The 18,067-nt window shown below is 45.8% G+C and overlaps 6 protein-coding genes across 6 annotated transcripts; 5 read left to right on the top strand and 1 right to left on the bottom strand.

Moving 5' to 3' along the window:
- Window positions 1-779: 779 nt before the first annotated feature.
- GLAREA_09886 (uncharacterized protein) lies at window positions 780-3,752 on the top strand (the record flags this gene model as incomplete). The annotated part of the gene is made up of 7 exons (XM_008086482.1): window positions 780-1,149; window positions 1,714-1,957; window positions 2,043-2,284; window positions 2,331-2,574; window positions 2,620-3,456; window positions 3,502-3,611; window positions 3,664-3,752. 7 exons carry the CDS (start codon window positions 780-782, stop codon window positions 3,750-3,752), a joined length of 2,136 nt encoding a protein of 711 aa, XP_008084673.1.
- A 923-nt stretch (window positions 3,753-4,675) lies between these two features.
- GLAREA_09885 (uncharacterized protein) lies at window positions 4,676-6,286 on the top strand (the record flags this gene model as incomplete). The annotated part of the gene is made up of 1 exon (XM_008086481.1): window positions 4,676-6,286. The coding sequence occupies one exon, from the start codon at window positions 4,676-4,678 to the stop codon at window positions 6,284-6,286; it is 1,611 nt and encodes a 536-aa protein (XP_008084672.1).
- Window positions 6,287-7,156: 870 nt separating this feature from the next.
- Window positions 7,157-9,280, top strand: GLAREA_09884 (CBD9-like protein; the record flags this gene model as incomplete). The annotated part of the gene is made up of 4 exons (XM_008086480.1): window positions 7,157-7,205; window positions 7,261-7,525; window positions 7,573-8,595; window positions 8,647-9,280. 4 exons carry the CDS (start codon window positions 7,157-7,159, stop codon window positions 9,278-9,280), a joined length of 1,971 nt encoding a protein of 656 aa, XP_008084671.1.
- A 2,059-nt stretch (window positions 9,281-11,339) lies between these two features.
- On the top strand, window positions 11,340-13,226 carry GLAREA_09883 (uncharacterized protein; the record flags this gene model as incomplete). The annotated part of the gene is made up of 1 exon (XM_008086479.1): window positions 11,340-13,226. One exon carries the CDS (start codon window positions 11,340-11,342, stop codon window positions 13,224-13,226), a length of 1,887 nt encoding a protein of 628 aa, XP_008084670.1.
- An 870-nt stretch (window positions 13,227-14,096) lies between these two features.
- Window positions 14,097-15,743, top strand: GLAREA_09882 (Zn2/Cys6 DNA-binding protein; the record flags this gene model as incomplete). The annotated part of the gene is made up of 2 exons (XM_008086478.1): window positions 14,097-14,388; window positions 14,581-15,743. The coding sequence occupies 2 exons, from the start codon at window positions 14,097-14,099 to the stop codon at window positions 15,741-15,743; spliced, it is 1,455 nt and encodes a 484-aa protein (XP_008084669.1).
- Window positions 15,744-15,911: 168 nt separating this feature from the next.
- On the bottom strand, window positions 15,912-17,453 carry GLAREA_09881 (RmlC-like cupin; the record flags this gene model as incomplete). The annotated part of the gene is made up of 4 exons (XM_008086477.1): window positions 15,912-16,048; window positions 16,096-16,603; window positions 16,652-17,038; window positions 17,103-17,453. The coding sequence occupies 4 exons, from the start codon at window positions 17,451-17,453 to the stop codon at window positions 15,912-15,914; spliced, it is 1,383 nt and encodes a 460-aa protein (XP_008084668.1).
- Between the last annotated feature and the right edge of the window lie 614 nt (window positions 17,454-18,067).

Below are 18,067 nucleotides of genomic sequence, written 5' to 3'. Positions count from 1 at the left end.
CCTACTGCTTATTGATAGACGAACTGCTTTTGACTTTGACGTCTTGAAAAGTGGGTCAAGGTACAAATAATCGGTCAGTAATGAAGTATGGATGGAGAATCGCTCAAGACATCATTCAGATCTTTTCTAATAAGAGTCACTGCGAACTCAAACTTGTTGGAAACTCAGCCACTTCATCAAGGCAGCCTGGCCATGGCCTCCTCAGCATCTAGCACGTGACCAAAATTATCCAAATGCCAATTTTCATACGAAACATAGAAAAGAACATATGAACTAGCTTTTGTTGAGGCATTGTGGTAAGTCCGTAAACATTTCAATGAGTGCGTAACCGGAAATTATTAAATCATGTATAAAACTGAGGAAGAGAGCTCTTGTATATTCTAAACGAACAATGGTGTATAGAGAGGTGCGAAAAGGAGAACCAAGCCGAAGACAGCCTGCGAATAACGGGAATAACAGATGCTGCGCAATTTGGATTGCCATTGCTCCTCGATTGAGTTTCTTATGTTTCCAATATCCGTTAGTTATGAAGCGTGTTACCCCTCAATTTCTGATTGATGGCTGTCAACCCAGCCAATGAACTTCGACCAAGCCAGCCCTCCCAAGGACTCTTGCAGGTCTGGTGTTATTTCAAAGGATGAGATGAGCAAATCTTGTCTCCCGTATAGCTGAGACCGAGCGAGCCGAACACTTCATGCTAGAGTAAAGAGGTACACTTGCCCCCTCGCCTCTGGTGGAGATCATAGAGACCTACCACAACACTTTGATTCTGCACATACATGCGAACATCTTCGAGGATATCCCACACTCATACCCCTTATCGAAGCGATCTCGGAAAGGCGGGGTCGACATTGACGTTGCACTACCGAGGAACACGATCAACACGTGACTGGATTGCCCCGCTTGCTGAAATGCCCTTTTTCGCGGCGCTCAAGACTGAAGACGACCTCAATCATGACGCCGAACCAGCGAGACAACCCCGACACATCTCCAACTATACCTTAACGCCTCCCACCGAAACAGATCTAACGCTGCATCGTGCGAGTATTGATAGCGAGATGAGTGACACCAATCCAGAGCCCGTCTCTCCTCAATTGACGCCCGAGGAGGCGAATCGGATAATCCATTCCCACCGGAAAGTTCGGTATGGTAAGCAACGGGTTTCTGTTGTATCTCTAGGACAACCATTAACGCAGTCTCTTGAATTAATGGAACATCAAGCTGATTGGGGTTCCAGGAACCGCATGTTGGCCATGTAGGCAACGCAAGGTAAACAAGTTCTTTGAGAGAAATGTAAAAGACTGACTTGGTCAGGTCAAATGTGATAACAAACACCCGTGCGAAAATTGTGTGAAAAGAGATCATGCGGGTCTCTGTTCATATAATCCAAAGCAACAGACCACGACCAAGCCCGGATCCCCCTTGGCGGCTGGTGTGAAACGCCAAAGATCTCCTGGCAGCGAAGGGAGTTTGAAAAAGGAGGAAAATAGATGGCCAAGAACAAATGGTGAGACTCATTTCTTCATCCAAACGTTCGGGGCACGTTCGTGCTATATACCCTTATCCGGCGAAGATTCGGGGTTTGCAACCCCCATAACCTCCGCATGTGGAGGCACCTTGAAGTCGTGCATCATACGATGTATCCTATTTTCTATTTCATGTGTGAAAGAGCTTATTGAAGTTGCGAAGGACAAGATGCTGATATTCCATTAGACGATGACGACTCCACCGAGTCACGTTATCTAGGTCAAAATAGTATCGCTGCTTTCCTAAGTGAAGAGGCCAGAGGTGGGCAATCGGTAGAAGGTGGTGATCCAGATAGTATCAGGAAAGACATCATGCCGATTCTCGGGTTGCAGATATCCTCGGCACCATATCCATTCATGTCTCCAAGCCATATGGATAAAATCCGCCAGGATATCGCTGCAGCACTACCTTCCGATCGAGATATCCTCAAGTAAGTTTGAATAAAACTGCGTAACTGCTTCACGGCTGCGCTCTTTGAACATGCTTTGAAATTAAAGGACGCTGATCTCCCTTAGGACTTTCAATGTATACAAGCAGATTGTTCAGCCATTCTGGGGCCTGCTTATAGATGTTGGAGACTTCGAATCTAAGCTTTGCATTTACCTCGAAGATCGAGGCGCAAACTCAAAACATCCTGCCAATGGCAGCAAAGGTGTGTCTTCAGCTTGGCTGGGCATGCTGTTTGCTGTACTCGCGGTAGCAACAAACTATACTGAAGCATCCTATCATAAGCGCGTTGCTACGAGTCAAGCTTTTGGTAAATACAGCGTACTTGAGTCTTTTTGTTTGGCTAATTATCTTAGTACAATCATCTTTTCATTGCTTAAGACTTTCTAACTTCCTCATCCGACCTTCACTTGAATCACTGCAAGCACTTCTGATTCTTGGCTTTGTTCTGGCAAATGACATGAAAGCAGAAGCTTCCTGGGCTTTGATAGGCTTGACTTGTAGGCTTGCTCAAGCTTTAGGATTACATCGTGGAAAGCACGAATATTCTCGCCTCACACAAACCGCTCCACTTGATGATCTACCCAAGAGAAAACTCTGGTAAGTCAAAAGTCACCTTTCTCGGACAGGTCTCATTGATTATAGGTGGACTATCGTATGGCAAGACAGTTTGTTATCGCTCTCCTTTGATCGGTCCCCCATAGCCGTCATGACTCGATGTCAACTGCCCTTGGGGCCAACAGCTGCAACTGAAGGCTGGTCCTACACAGAGGCAATGTATCACCTGTGTCAAAAGATCCTGCAATCGGTCAACAACGATAGCGGCATACCTCCCGATTTTAATCAAATTATGAAAGACTCTGCAGAAGTCGAAAACATTCGTCAGCAAGTACAGCCAAACATTCGACAGAAGGAATCTTGCAAAACAGTTCAGGACTGGTTACAGTACTATGCAGTTCGTCTACATACATCTTTTGTGATGTCGGTGTTATGCCGGCCTGCTCTTCGGAGAGGCGAAATTATAGGCATGGACGCATCACAGAAGGAACTTCTCGCTAAGAACTGCAAACAAAATCTAGCTGAAACGGTAAGAATGTATCTGAAGATGCACTCACTGAGCGTCATACCTACGCGTTCGTGGGCTTTCACCTATCACGGGCTGTCATCGGCCGTTTTGTTGGGGATTTTGGGAGAAACCAAAACAGATCCTGAAGTACGCCAACTACAGGGTGAGCTGATTTCAGCACTATCAACATCTGCGGCTAAAGATCAAAAGTCGCCTCATTTGCCCAAGGGTGAAAAGGATATTGAGCTGAGTGGGCCACTATCTCGCGCATTGGCTGCACTGAAAAATATCTACGATCATGGCTGGGTGAGCGGCCAAGAGACACCTGGTCTTCAAAATGTCGATCAAACCCACTTTGAGCAACAGCAAAATGCTGCAATGGCTATGGCATCGATGCAGAATAACGGGCTGCCTCCGTAAGCTTTTCTTCTGTCTGTCGTTTCATCGCTAACACATGATAGTATGGATTTCACTCCACAAATGATGGGGCCAATGGGTGCACCGTCACCACAAATTATTGACCAAACTCTCAACATGTCGCCGATGGATTTGTTTGACTCGATATTCTGGGGTGAGCAAAATTTTGCATCTTGATAAATCTTGTTACTAACATTCTGTTGCAGAACCTTATCCCTCCTACAATGGTGGAATGGATGGTGGGGTAGACCAGCTCGGATTTGATTACAGCCAACAACTATACCCACAGTTTTAAAACAAATTTTCAGGCAATAGATTTGCTGTCGCTAATGACTTAACGATTTGCATAGTTTTCTTTTCCTTGATCTGTCGCAGTACACTGGTGTTGACAAACTTAACGACAAGGCACCAGCCTATTGGCTGCCGCCTGGTGCAACGCGCAACTACAGACCCAAGCACTTTCCATCGCCACTAACTCTCTATCATCGTGGCCTCTGAATTTGAAAAGTGTTATTTACTGAATTCACATGATTGTCATCATATCAATTGGTATCAACCTTCGCAGCCTATACGGGGATGTCATAAATTTCCTTTCGCGTCGCCCAGGCATGTACTATAGAGTAATAAATCTTTTACTCCCTAGCCTCAATATTTGCTTAGCTATAATCGTCTTATTTTGATTTATTCGGAGGAACAAATACACCTTATAAGGTACCAAAGGAAAAGTCGATATGTCGCCGTAGATGCTGTTTCCTTCACCCTAGAGGTTTGAGCCATTCTCAACAAACCGCCTTTTTTTCACGCTACAATGACCTTGAAGTGACGGTCACTGCATATTACTCAGCTGGGGCTATTTTTCTTTTTTGCAGTTTGTTAATTGTGACTAGCTTGCGCGTTTCACAAACCGCTCTTCGGCGGTCGACTAAGGTTAGTGCTTACCACAATAAGCGGGGTGCAATGAAACTTAATACAGACTTGGTGAGCTGTGATCGTAAGGCATCATCATCTCTTAAGACACCACTTTATTGTACCCGAAATGTTATTTCGGTTGCCTACCAAGTTCCAGTAGAAGTGGCTTCAGTGTATAATCACTATGTGTTCTTTAGGAAATATCCAAAGCTATAATCCATGGTCGCCATCACCAGAAAATTACTCACACTTTCAGAAATCTTTCCATAGATCACAAACACCGACTTAGTTACTACAGGCTCTCCGAGTATGGGCTTATCGCAGCTTCCATCAGAGGTCTTGTTGCAAATCATGAATATTCTAATCGACCCGTATCAAAATGCCGATTCCAAGCGAAGTTCTCAGAGAGCGAATAACTTCGAAAGCCTCATGTACAGCAACAAGCGGTTTCAGAAGCTCGGCGAGACCTTTTCGTATCAGGCTTTCATCCAAAATTCTTCAAACACGCTGAGAAAATTTATTCGGGCACTTCTTTCTGATCCAATTCGGCAGAGAATTGTCCAGACTATCGACATTAAATTCATCCCAGAACACTCCCGAAGTTTAAGCAAACTGGAAAGCCTACGACGGCGAGCAGGGTTTCTCAATTCTGAGTCGACGTATACGCAAGAACAATTGGATCAAATCAAACCATATCTCGATTCTCTGAATCTCCCTCCAAAGGTAAACCTCAAATGGCTGCGTGAAATCCAGGACGGCAGCTGGGCCGCCGAAGCTGCACTCATCATTGCCATCCTCCCAAACCTTCGAGAAATTCGCATTCGAAACTGCACCAAAGAGTTCGCTGAGAACAAGAGTCTCATCAACATTGCGCTCTCGACCGGACGTCTTCGGTGGCCAGGGAAAACCTTGGGGAAATTGTCCCTAAGAAGTGAAGTGCAAGATGGAACTACCAACTCTCACGACCTGCGACGAATGACTCTTGAGGATATCGTGTCAGATACACTTTTCAACACCTCAATCCACACCTTGGAGCTACTCAATATGCGCAAACAGACTTTAGTCAGCGGTACCCGTGATCAGCTCGCACAATTGCAGCAATCTGAGGCTGTCGATACCTTTTGGGTACAAAACACACGCGTCAAATTCCCATTCAAAGGACTCCATCTGAGAGAATGCAATTTGCCAGCTTCTACACTCCAGAGTTTGCTTCTTGCCTCTCCTAAGCTTGAGAGTCTGGTTTACGAACACAAACTCGTCCAACCGGAATTTAAATTCACGCTTGAGTTTTTTATCAAGCATATCGATCATCTCAAATCTACGTTACGCGAGCTAGAGATTTATCAGCCTCGAAGATGGGAAACAAATGAAACAGCAGTGCCGGAAATACAGCCTGCTTGTTCTTTATTGACATTTGAGAAATTACAAAATCTTTCAATATCCGCAAACCTCGTCACTTCGCTCATTGCGCCGAAAGATGATCAAATCTTCCCCTCAAACAATATCAATTTTGAGACGGCACGGAATGAAAATTCTGCGTCGAACTTTTCCGATAGCTTGCCTCCATCGATCACAGAGTTGAAAATCGTAGATTGTGATCTCAAGGAGGTATCACCTCCCATTTTCGAACTGCTGGATCACAAGTTCGATTTTCCGAAGCTAAAATTAATCGTGCTGGTCGCTAGAAAGACTGGTCATAAGGAAACTAGACCAGAAGATGCTGGGTTCACGATGGACCCGACGGACTCGGATAGCAGCGAGGAACTATCGGACACTGAAAATGAAAAGGATATAGAAAAGACGGAGTTTGAAGAGCGGAGGAGAATGGAAAGTAGTGTTAGAAATGAGCTGGAGATCGCAGCTTGGGAGAATGATGTCAAGTTGGAAATTATTGTGGGTGGTAGGCCGTCGACTGTGTAGGGTGAGAATATGAATATAAAAGCGAAAACACACTTTTTCTCTCATTCTCAAGTTACCGCAAGAGCAGAACAACTTGGAAGTTTGCATCCGAGTAAGGTAATCAGTTTTGAAAGATCTAACGTTCTACTCAATTCAGGTGAAGTCACTACGATCTTTCAAACTCACAAGTAATTCCTCAGCGAATCAGAGTTCAAGTTTGAAAGCTAGATATCCAGCTGAGTAAATCATGACTGAAAAATTAAACAACGATCAAATGAACTATAGTTTTATCGGAACCAGAGGCACACTGGACCCGAGTCCCATCCAAGTGGCGACAACAAATTTCGTTGCCGAACTCCTAATTACCCCCATCCCCCGCAAAACCCACAAACCGCCTAATATCACCAGTCTCACGATCCTCCATCACCCAAACAGAAAACAATAAGGGCACTCGTCTCCGATTCGCGACCCCACATATTACAACTCTAATTTCGCCAAGCGCAAAGGTAGCCCCAATTGAGGTCGTACACTATCAACGCCGTCCATTAGCCACGTCCCAATCTCCAGCCGAAACTCCCCTTCGCAATCTGGAGAAAATAAAATCCATTCTCATGACCGCGGATGCTCGTTCTGCCTGTAGTCGTGCAATAACGCCGGCTCGTTGTTCGCCCAGTGGAGATATGACAATTCCACGATCCGACATTGGTCGCTCGTCACTTATAATATACATGCATATTGAGATATCCTGACTATAATCTGGTGATTTTAACCTGCCCGGAAGACTGTTGATCGTATGTTGAAGCTTGGGAGGCATAAAAGGAGGTTTGGCCCCGAGGAGGTCGAGTGGTAGGTTCTGGAAATTTTGATGTCAAATTTGTCGGCTTCCTCAATATGCGTTTTATTCAAGCTCTTGGTAGTGCTGTAGCACTTGCCAGTCATGGTAAAAGATCCAACTATCATTTTCAAATGAGTGCCGGCGCTAATGAACTTGACAGTGTCCGGCCAAGTGCAATCTACACGCGTTTGCGATGGACTGACAAACGGAATTTGTTGGTCAACATATACCACTACAGATGGCATCCAGTATTCAGTCGCTCTTCCATCAAACACCACTGCTCCGGTAGATGCAGTGCTCAAAGTTGTAGCACCGGTAAAGGTTACGTGGGCAGGATTTTGCTGGGGAGGAACCATGGTATTCAATCCACTCACGGTATCTTGGCAGAATGGCAAGTCAGCTATTCCTTCATCGCGTTTCGCGTTGTATGTATTACCCAAGATCAACATGTGGCGTTGCTGACAACGAACAGTGGACTGAATATGCCAGCACCTTACGACGGAGCAGAGTATACAATGTTGAAAGGCACTACATCCAATGCCACTCACTGGACAATGATAGCCCGCTGCAGAGGGTGCACTCAGTGGCAAGGAAGCGATGGTGAAATGGCCACACTCAATGCCACCGGCGAGACAACATTTGCTTTCGCACAAGGATCATCTGCAGTTGCACAACCATCGAACAATGCTTCCAATTTCGGTGTGCACTCTAAGTTCGGGACTTGGACTCATGACTTGAACGCTGCGCGTAATCTAAATTTCGACAGCTGGGTTGCCACTAATGTTGAAGCACCAGTCGTTGTTACTACCAGTGCAACCTCATCAACAGCGACAACCTTGACAACCTCGACATCAACCACCAAGCCAGTCGCCACCGGAAAGGTGTCGATTCCGGCTTCCTGCTCAGGAGCTGGAAATGCTCAATTCTCCTCAGTTCTGGCCAGTGGTTGGAAGGCTACCAAGGTCCTTGGTGGCCTTACCAGTCCAAGAAGCATTGTTTTTGACTTGCTTGGAAACATGTTGGTCATTCAGAATGGAAAGGGTATTACAATCCACACAATGACTGCTGAGGGTTGCATCTCGGCTACGAAGACCTTAGTCGCAGCGAACAATCTGAATCATGGTATCGCATTGAGCATAGATGGTAAGACTTTGTACGCTAGTACCTCAACCACAGTCTACTCTTGGCCATACACTGCTTCTTCGCAGACAGTGGGAACTCGAGGAACAGTTGTTACAGGAATGTACAATGGTGGCTCCCACACCTCTCGGACTCTTCTCATAGCACCACATCAGCCAAATCTGTTGGTCGTCTCTCATGGATCAAACGCAAACTTCGATACTGCTGCCGGCAACAAGGCAACTGCCCGAGCCATCGTCAAGGTATTCGATCTAAGCAAAGCTCCAAGCGCTGGATACAACTACGTTTCCCAAGGATATAATGCGGGATACGGCTTGAGGAACGAGGTGGGCATTGTGTTCGACGGCAACAACATGTAGGTCTTCTTAAGACTTCCTTCAATAACTGATAACTAATGATTTTGTAGGCTCTGGGGAGTTGAGAACAGTGGCGATGACTTCAAGCGCACAGTCAATGGACAATCAAAGGATATCCATATTGATAATCCTGCCGAAAAGCTCAACTATCTTGGAGATGTGACAAAACCAAATGACCAGTGGTATGGATACCCAACATGTTTCGCAGTCTGGAAACCTAGCGACTTCACCGATAGTGCCAAACAGGTTGGAGATCACTTTGTGATTTCTCCAAACGCAACATTCAAAGACGACAACTGCAAATCGCTTGTCACGCCACCTTCATTGGTATTCCAGGCCCACTCGGCTCCGATCGACAGCAAATTCGATCCCACTTTCAGCACCATGTATATAACATTCCACGGTTCGTGGAATCGAAGTCCGACCACGGGATTCAAGGTAGTCGCCGTAGCTTTTACCAAGGGAAGCGATGGAGTCTACAAGCCCGTCGCCCCATTGACAAGCAACACAGCCGCCACCGATATCTTCTGGAATCCAAACGTAGCAAACTGTGCTGGTAATGGCCCTGTAGCTAGCTCTGGTTGCTTCAGACCTGCCGGCCTTGGTTTTGATAGCAAAGGAAGAATGTATATGACCAGCGACACCTCAACCAATGGGGAGCTTTGGGTGTTAGGAAAGCCATAAGTAGAACTAGTTCATGCGGCAAAATTGAGTAGATGGATTGAGGAGGCACTTGCGTTTGTACATAAGATTTCCAATAGAAGCAGTCATGAGTTGAAAGATGAATAAACGTACGGGATATTGATGTTGCAGAACAAGAAACCACGCAAGCTTGATACTTTCGCACCGAGGATGAAAATAGTGGTTTCAAAGAGGCTGACCTTCTGCCAAACCTGTTATCCTGTGAAGTTTACAACATATTTTCGCGATCGCAAATGCTGACAGGCAACACCTGAAAGCATACAAAGGAGCGACTTCATGTGCAATATATATTTTTGTCCGCAAAGTCCATAGCCACATGACTGAGAATATACCATCGTCATCGGCTTCGCAAAGTGACCCCAGCTTCAAGACTTCGCAGCCGGGCCAAGCTCTGGATTGTGGGAAGTTCACTAAGCTAACAGATACCATCGGCACAGTTTCTGCTGCAACTCCTTACCGGACTCCCCGTGCATGTGTTATCACCCGATCATACCCATAAAATTCCCAGGTCCGGCGTCAACGTATATGTTCCGATCGAGGGGGATAAAGATTGTCCAGTCACTCCAGCATCTGGGGTACCCACGTTCGCGCAAAGAGGAAGAGCTGGTCGACAACGTCCTCAATTCGATCCAAGTCATCATACTCCTCCGAAATTTTTTGTGCCTACCTCTCGATGAGGTCGTCGCTCTGCGATTCGATAGGATCTCGGCCTGCTTTAGCCACTGTTAAAGCCATGATCCCCCAATCTTGTCAGTTCGTGTTTTCTGGCCCCAAGAGCGACGTTTGTTCGATGTTGTTTTGCATTCGTACTGTAAAGATTTTCAAGCCCGTCATTGAAGTTAGTGAGAAATTCTGTGTAATTGACGTAATAGTGTTCCAAGCTAATTAATGCTTGAATTGCTGGTTAAACGGTTCGCAAGACGGTCGAGATGGATGTGGGGTCGGAAGGGCAAAACGATGATCCGCGCTTGTGATTCTCGTCGAAAGCCAACTATCTGTAGCACATGCACAGCTAGCCTTGGACGAGCCATTGAGTCACAAGAGTAGTAGAAACCCGGCGACTAGAATTCGAATCTTCCATACTAAAAGTTGGTGTCAACCACCGCCTTTCCACCAGTTCTGAGCTGCGGCAAGTACACTACATCGCAAGACCCGAATGAGCTCACTGGGCGGAGACGTGCTCGAATACAGAGAGGAGAATTCAACTCAGTTGAATTGGCAATAAACCGTTCTCTACTGAACCTTGAAAGTCGCAGTGCTTCACCGTCGCTGGTATAATGCCTTCTTTTCCAAGTCCGAGAAGAGGTTGGAAAGACGATGGTGCACAGGAGGAACAGGTAGGAAGCGGATGACAAGAATCCATGAGACTTGAAAAGACTGCGAGTTGCTAGGTGCACTTGGGCCGACTCATGAGCGAAATGGGAAGCCGTATGTCTGAAGCTGGCACACAGGGAAGGCACGATGTGGTCTCATGGTAGGCAAAAAGTTGGCCGTCGAAACACAGGTTTTCTGCGATCAAGATGCCAGTATGTCACGTATTTCGTCTCTAATCCTCAATAATTTTGACGATTGAAGAACATCATGTGCTCTTTTCTGTTTTGTAAGTCGATGGAAGATTCGGTTGCTCATTTTGTCCGCCTTACAGCTCGGCATGTTCCTGCGCTAGACGATGACCTTAGTTGACACCGTTCCGTTAGCACTCTCGAAACGTGAGCGGCTTGCGCTAAGCTTTGATCGCGGTGTAGACTAAACGAGTCTTTACCTCAGTAATACATCATAATGTGAATGAAAATACCCTTTCCCTGTTCGGTCTAGATTTGCCATACTCGTATATTTTCCCAGTACTCCACTCACTTGTTCTGCAATCTTCCTTTTCCTTATGTTAAAATTTCATATCTCACTCCATCTGTCGATTGCTATCTGTAATAAAATTCTACTCTTGGTATGTTACGCCTTCTTACATCGAAAAGGAAACTCCTAACTTCATCGAAAAGTAACATTCAATTTCCCTCCATCGACCAATCGATATCCAATCTATACAATGGCAGCACCACCAACCACACCATCTCCCAACTACATGGGAATCCCTGTCGAAATTCGCAGACAGACTTTTGGGCTACTCTTGAAAAACGAGCTGTTGGGCAAGCATCACGAGTCTGGAATAGATGGTTATGGCTCTGCTAAATACGGCTTATCTGCTCAGGTGTTGCGAGTTAATAGGCAACTTTATGAAGAGGCTAGCACGGTATTATACAACGAGAACATCTTCTATTTTAGCTTCTTCAACAATTGGTGCGAGACTGGTAGACTCATACATAAAGGGGAGATCGACCACAGGGGATTTCCAGTTTGGAATTGGGAGGAAATTGAGATGAATGGAACGAGCCCCCTAATTAGATACCAGTATGAGCGTAATGTACCACTTTGGAGCCTCCCACAGATGAAGAACGTCAAGCGCTGGAGAATCCTCGTCTTTACGGCGATGGGCTCCCATCCTAAACTCCTGTATTCTTCTACGCTGAACTTTTCAACACGTCTCGATCTGCAAAATGGAAGTCAATCATTGAAGGAATTTGCGCGAGCAATATGCCGCAACGGAGTCCAAGATCTAGACATCTTGGTGGTGAATGACGAACGGCAAGAAAATTATGTTGAGTCGGAGGAGGATCTAGGTGGATGGGTACTAGATGAAGACCCTATGGCAAATTATTATATGCCGATGGGAAAGCCGTTAGAAGTTGTTCTTCAACCCCTGACAATGATCCGCAACGTCCAGCATTGTCGCATTCGCAATCCAACTCCGGACGATTTCGAAGGCCGGCGACCAAAAATGAATCTAAGCACTCACGACGAAAAGCTTCTTGGATCTCATTTGGGGCTCACCAAGGAAACATGCGATACTATGAAAAGTCAGACCAAGATCGAACATGCCTTTGAAATGTGGGAATGGCTTCTGGAATACGCGCAAAGCTTCGAAAGCCGGCACCTATTTTACGAAGTGTCTGTTCCAACATATGAATGTAACGATCCGATCGAGACCGTCTATTCGGATGACTTCGAACGAGACAAGATTAAGAACAAGTGGCTCGAAGTCATGAAAGATCATCCCGTGGAGCAGGCAATGAAGCGAGCCAATATGGCGTCCTACGAGGATGACCTTGCATCTTTCAAAAGGCAACGCTCTCGTGTGGTTCATTTCCTCGAGGACCAGTATCAGCGAGAGGTCAAGACTTGGACCAAGCTATGTCAATTTATACAAGGCTACGACCTAAATGCTCATACTTTCTTCGAGGAATACCCTGATGATGCCTACCAACGCCGCACGCCTGGCTTCAAACCAGATGATCACTTTTGGTCGTTGGAAGAACGTAACGACTGCGCTCCGGAGATTGCAATCACATATCTTAGAGACTGTGTAGATGCGTTCAAACGTGATATGTCATCGGAGCTCAAGAATACAATCAGGTTGCATGAGTATTCTCTGAAAAAGAAAAACAAGTCCGATGATGAGCAAACCACGGCGAAGAAAAGGCAATCCCTCGAATGCAAACGAACTAGGTTGATGGAAAGCTTGACCCGTGCTTACGATGATTTCGATGTTGCAGCACTTCGCTCAAATTTTAAAGAGGTGGTTGATGGTCTCGAGGAAGAGTTTCGCCGGGTTAGAAGGGCCAGAAAAGCGTTGTTGACTAGTGATGTCTTGGATAAGCCAGAGGTGGATCTTGGTGAGGACGAGGACGAAGTCGACGACCGTATCGATTGGGACGCTACTGGATGGAACACTGAGTCGAAGACTGTACTTGCCTGGGCTTATTGGGATTTTCCTGACTACTACCATACTGAAGATGGATGGAAAAAGAAAGAAAAGGTAGACCAAAAGGTAGACGAAGGTGTAGACATCGAGCCATATTGGTGGAATGGTCTTTAAGATTTGAGTCTACAATTTACTTTAAATAATAGACCAAATGCACGATATTTTGTCAAGCTATCTGATTAAACATCTTGTTTCGACTGCCACTTATACCACTCGCAGCGGAGAAGGAAGATTAAAAGTCGCAGCAGCTTGCGACGACGATTCTGCACCAGCTGTTAATTCGAGTTACCCTCACGCCCAAGTAAGCACTTTCGTCTTAACAGAATATAGATGGAATTATGAAATGTTTAACTTCATAAGAAGTATACAAAGTATAGGATATTGCATCAGTCTGATTAGACAGATATCGTGTTGGGACTGCCGCCTGAAACAACACATCAAGCGATGTTCAATGCTGATGGACGAATTTTCTATAATCGCACCCATAAGTACATGTTTTGTGCTTTTATTTTGATAGAACAGCTCCCTAAGAATATTTGTTCCACTACCGAACGCCGAATGTCCAAGAGCCTGTGAACGCCGAATGGGTCTGTGCCAATCTCTCCGTTGCACGAACGACATAATTCATCACCACTATGAGCTCTTCCAGCTTCAAATCATCTCCTAAATTTGCGGCCTTCTTCCAACTAGGCTATCCACTCATTGGGAAACTATCCACACGTGTTATTGCCGTCGGATCCCTGCAGCTGCCAATAAAATTATCTAGGCCATTTTCGACGTACGACAAAGATCAGGAAGACACATATTTCAATGCCACCGTTGTCATCGGCGAAAAACGACGGGATCCAATCTTGACAGAAGTGACATAGTATTGAAATTGTAATATCAGATCTCTCGCATATAACACATCATCGCTCAGAGTTCGCTGGCTCGCTTATTGGCTTTCGTCTCAACTCAAGATTGCGATACACATCACAATTCATTATGGCCGACGAGATACGGCTTCGCGCAGCCTGTGATCGATGCCACTCACAGAAACTGCGTTGTCCTAAGAAGTCTGGAGAAGCGATTTGCGACAGATGTCTTAGAGCGGGGGCGAGCTGTATGTTCAGTCCATTTCGACAGAAGAAACCGGTATTTGTCAGCGGTAAAGATCATACGGCAGTCGACACAAGCGATCGATTTGCAGCACCTATCGAAGAGGGGTTTATAGATGTAAATGATCGGTTGAGAAGTTCGAAAAGGAAGAGAACCTCTAACTCAACACAAAACGCTGGTGTGTGATTTCCGTATCTCTTTCTTGTTGCGCTCTCATCAGTTTTGTTTATGCTGTCAATGCTAGAGTCATGGTGTATAATACCAATGTAACTCCACTTCGGGAGCTGATGGATGTAATTTATACAGATCGCTCTATCAATTATTTCATTTTTACTACAAATGTCCTTGTTCGGCCACATACTCACCACAGACTCAGTAGATACAGATACTTCTGATTTGGCCACCAAGACGGCCTTTGAAATAGGTCCGATCACTGGAAATGAGTTGCTACTTTGGGGTGCGGGTACCACCGACATTATCACAGAGCAAGATCCAAACACATGCTTCTTACGATCTGACCAGGGATTTGGCAATCAGAGTCCGGGCCTCTATCTCAACTTCGATGAGGCGATACTAGAGTCACCTCCTTGGTATAATCCCAAAGATATGATTTCACCTCGCTTTATGTCGTCTGAGAGTCCTATGTTACGAGAACTGACACCTCTATCTTTCAAGGCTGGCACCGATGAGAGCATGTCCATTCCGCCTTTGAGTGGAAGTCTCGAATTTCCTCGACCATGTGAACTCATGGCACAATGCCAAATGATGCAAACGCCTAGTAACCTGGTACGGCAATTGTCGGAATTGAGTATCGAGCTCTACGACTGTTCTATGAAAGTACCGCCTCAAGCTATTCATTCCAAGGTTGCACTATCACCTGAAGCGATCAAGAGGTTTTCGAGTTTCAGTCTTGAAGAGGTGGTGTGCCTGACGCAGAAAGCCATCAATCTGTACCCGCATTTCCTGATTGCCTTATTCGGGGCATGTACCAAGTCAGCAGGTTGTGCTATGGATATGTCTATCAACAAACCATCTGACTCCTCCGTCGCGGACTCGAACGAGGATCAAGCTTCTGCAATTCACAACACGGTTGTTGATCACTCTGCGATTCTGCTTGTGCTATCATGTCATTTGCGACTGGTATCTATTTGGGAACAGCTCCTTCTACACATGTCGGCGACCTTAAAGCAACCTTCAGGAAACTGCTTTCATGCGCTCTACAACACCGCAAACTGCGCACCACCAAATTTCAAACTAGGAAGCTATGTTCCACCAACGTCCATCACTGTGTCTATGCATATGCTTTTGTACTCAACACATTTCAAGCAACTTTACAATTTTGCTGATGAATTATCGACGAATTTGCAGTTCGATTGCAATGAATCTATAGCGCAGAGTTTCTATTCTGGAACAGGTGCTATGTCATTTAAGGCGGTAGCGGACGTGAAAGAACGCACGCGTGGAATATCGACAGACCTCAAGAGGTTGGTGGGTGTGCTTCAAGAGTCGGGATTGGTGCATGAGTTATCATAAATCACGTGGAATTTATCACTGATCTGCTGCAAAAGCTCATGGTTGGGGTATATTTAATCATTAAATATTCGAACATGCACCATTTCGTTAAATGCACGGCGTACCGTCAGATTCCCAACGCACTGGCAGACATGACAACTTCTCTGGCAGAAAACTAAAACACTAGGCCTAAGTCTCAGCGGCGTTATTTGTCACGATATACTGCTTCTCATGCTTAAAGGCTGAAACCGTCGAGTTTGTCAGATTCAATGTATCCATGACAATTTGAGGTGGAGTCAGTCCAAGCCACTGGCCTACGGAAATGTCTGCAGTCGTTAGTACTGTCCCTTGAAGAAAGGGAGATTCATCTTACCCGAGAAATGGTCTGCTTGGAGTACCTCGATGAACACAACATCATCTTTACCGGTATTCTCAACATAATGTGTCATCGCTTTTGGGATATATCCACAATCACCAGCGTTAAAATCGAAAGTTTGCGCTGCATTGGCGGCGGCATAGATACCAATTCTCGCGGACCCAGAAATGAAGAAGTTCCATTCGTCGCTGGTCGTGTGCCAATGAATCTCGCGCAGCGCTCCGGGCTTGACTGTCACAATCGCAGTGGAGAATTTAGCAGCAATTGGGAAGTTGGTGGGGTCAACAATCTTCACGCTTCCTCCATCTAGAGAAAAATTGGGTTCCTGTTTAGATGCGTGATACGTGTAGGATTTTTCGATTGGTACAATGCCTCCTGGTCCGACGATATTCTGTTGAGCGATGTCTTTAGGTGCCTTCGTTCCTGGGAAGATGAATAGCTCTCCAGGTGGAATGTTATCCCAAGCCGATTTTGGCAGGTTGAAATTTTTGGACAATATCTCTTTCTAAAGGGATGTCAGCGTTATTTTTCGAGAGTGTTTCGTATTGCATACCGGGTTCCTCGCAAAAGTCTCGGAAGCTAAGAAAGTGTTGTCTTCTGAGAAACTTCCATCATCAAACACCAGCAAAAACTCAACACCGCCTTCAAGCCCCTGTAATGAATGAGGAATACCAGGAGGGAAGTACCATATATCTCCGGCGCTCAGATCGTCGACAAATGTCTCTCCATTGTCATTCATGGCTTGGACTCTGACACTGCCATTCAGAACATACGACCACTCAGCAGCTTTATGCCAGTGCAGTTCACGATACCCGCCTTCTTCCAACCGCATGTCAACTCCTGCCATTTCGGTAGCTTCTGGGATATTGTCGACATTCTGTTGACGAGACCACCCCGCTCTACCAAGACCGAGTTTCGCATGACTGAGTCCTAATGGCCACTGCGTATAAATTGTTAGCAATCCAATATAAGACAATTTACTTTCTAGTTGCCATTTCACTGACCTGGGCATTTTTCACAGCGCCATGATCAGTTCCTGGCGGTGCCAAACGATCGGGATTGAGTCTAGCATATTCAGGAGTTTGCGGTCCAGGCTCAAGACCACCTTTGGAACCTCGAATTGGTTGTGGATTCTCAATGTTTGAGAAATCTAGTGGCGCCCCGATTGTCGCAGCGTCAGTTTGACCTGGTGCCAGCGAGTATTGGATATTGTCCGTATCAACATTGACAACTCCATTGGCAGGGTTATATCCAAGCAAAGAGTTTGTGGTTGGAGTTGCTGTCGAGGAAGACCCTGTTGGTGCGGAAGCTCCCAAGGTCGCGAATAGAAGTGCTGCAAGAGAGAATCGTGCCATTGCGACTTAGAGGGTGAAATGGGATGTACTGCGCAAAGAAGAGACCTAAGGAAGTCGAGCAATCTTACTCTCATCCACGCCGGAACTGCGGAATACTTATACACACTTGATCGCCATTTCTATACTTCAATCGCACAAAATAGCTGACTGTAGTTGTACAGTTATTAAACCCTGCACGTACCTGGCGCTGGCAATATACGACTATGCAAAGCTCACCATTTGTGATTATTATCTCCCCACAGCTGCAAGCTCGCAAACCAACAAAATTCACTTTCCCCTGTCTTCACGTCTATCCTGTGAACTCCATGACGTTAGTGTCACTTATTTGGATTATTAAGTAATGTATTGGCATCATGTGAGGCATGCATGCGTGTTGCTGCGGGTGCTTGGTGCCGCAGCTGGAGATAGGTCGGTGAGCTTGTACCTGCGCAAGCATACTATTTTGCCGAGTGTTGCGAGGAGTTGTATATGTTTTAGAGTAACATTTTGTTGAAATGGAGGTCAAGGGTGGCGATCGTCATTATTCGGGACTGATTTAGTTAGCCTTGCGTTTATAAAGGCTATGGCTCGCATCGAGTCGCGTAGTCGGAAGGAGCTTCTAGCGTGTTCTCTTT

This window comes from Glarea lozoyensis (genome assembly GCF_000409485.1).
Source record: "Glarea lozoyensis ATCC 20868 chromosome Unknown GLAREA4, whole genome shotgun sequence".
In the NCBI taxonomy this organism is placed as follows: Eukaryota; Fungi; Ascomycota; class Leotiomycetes; order Helotiales; family Helotiaceae; genus Glarea; species Glarea lozoyensis.
Note: the sequence above shows the minus strand (reverse complement) of the source record. Positions and strands in the feature narration are given on the sequence as shown.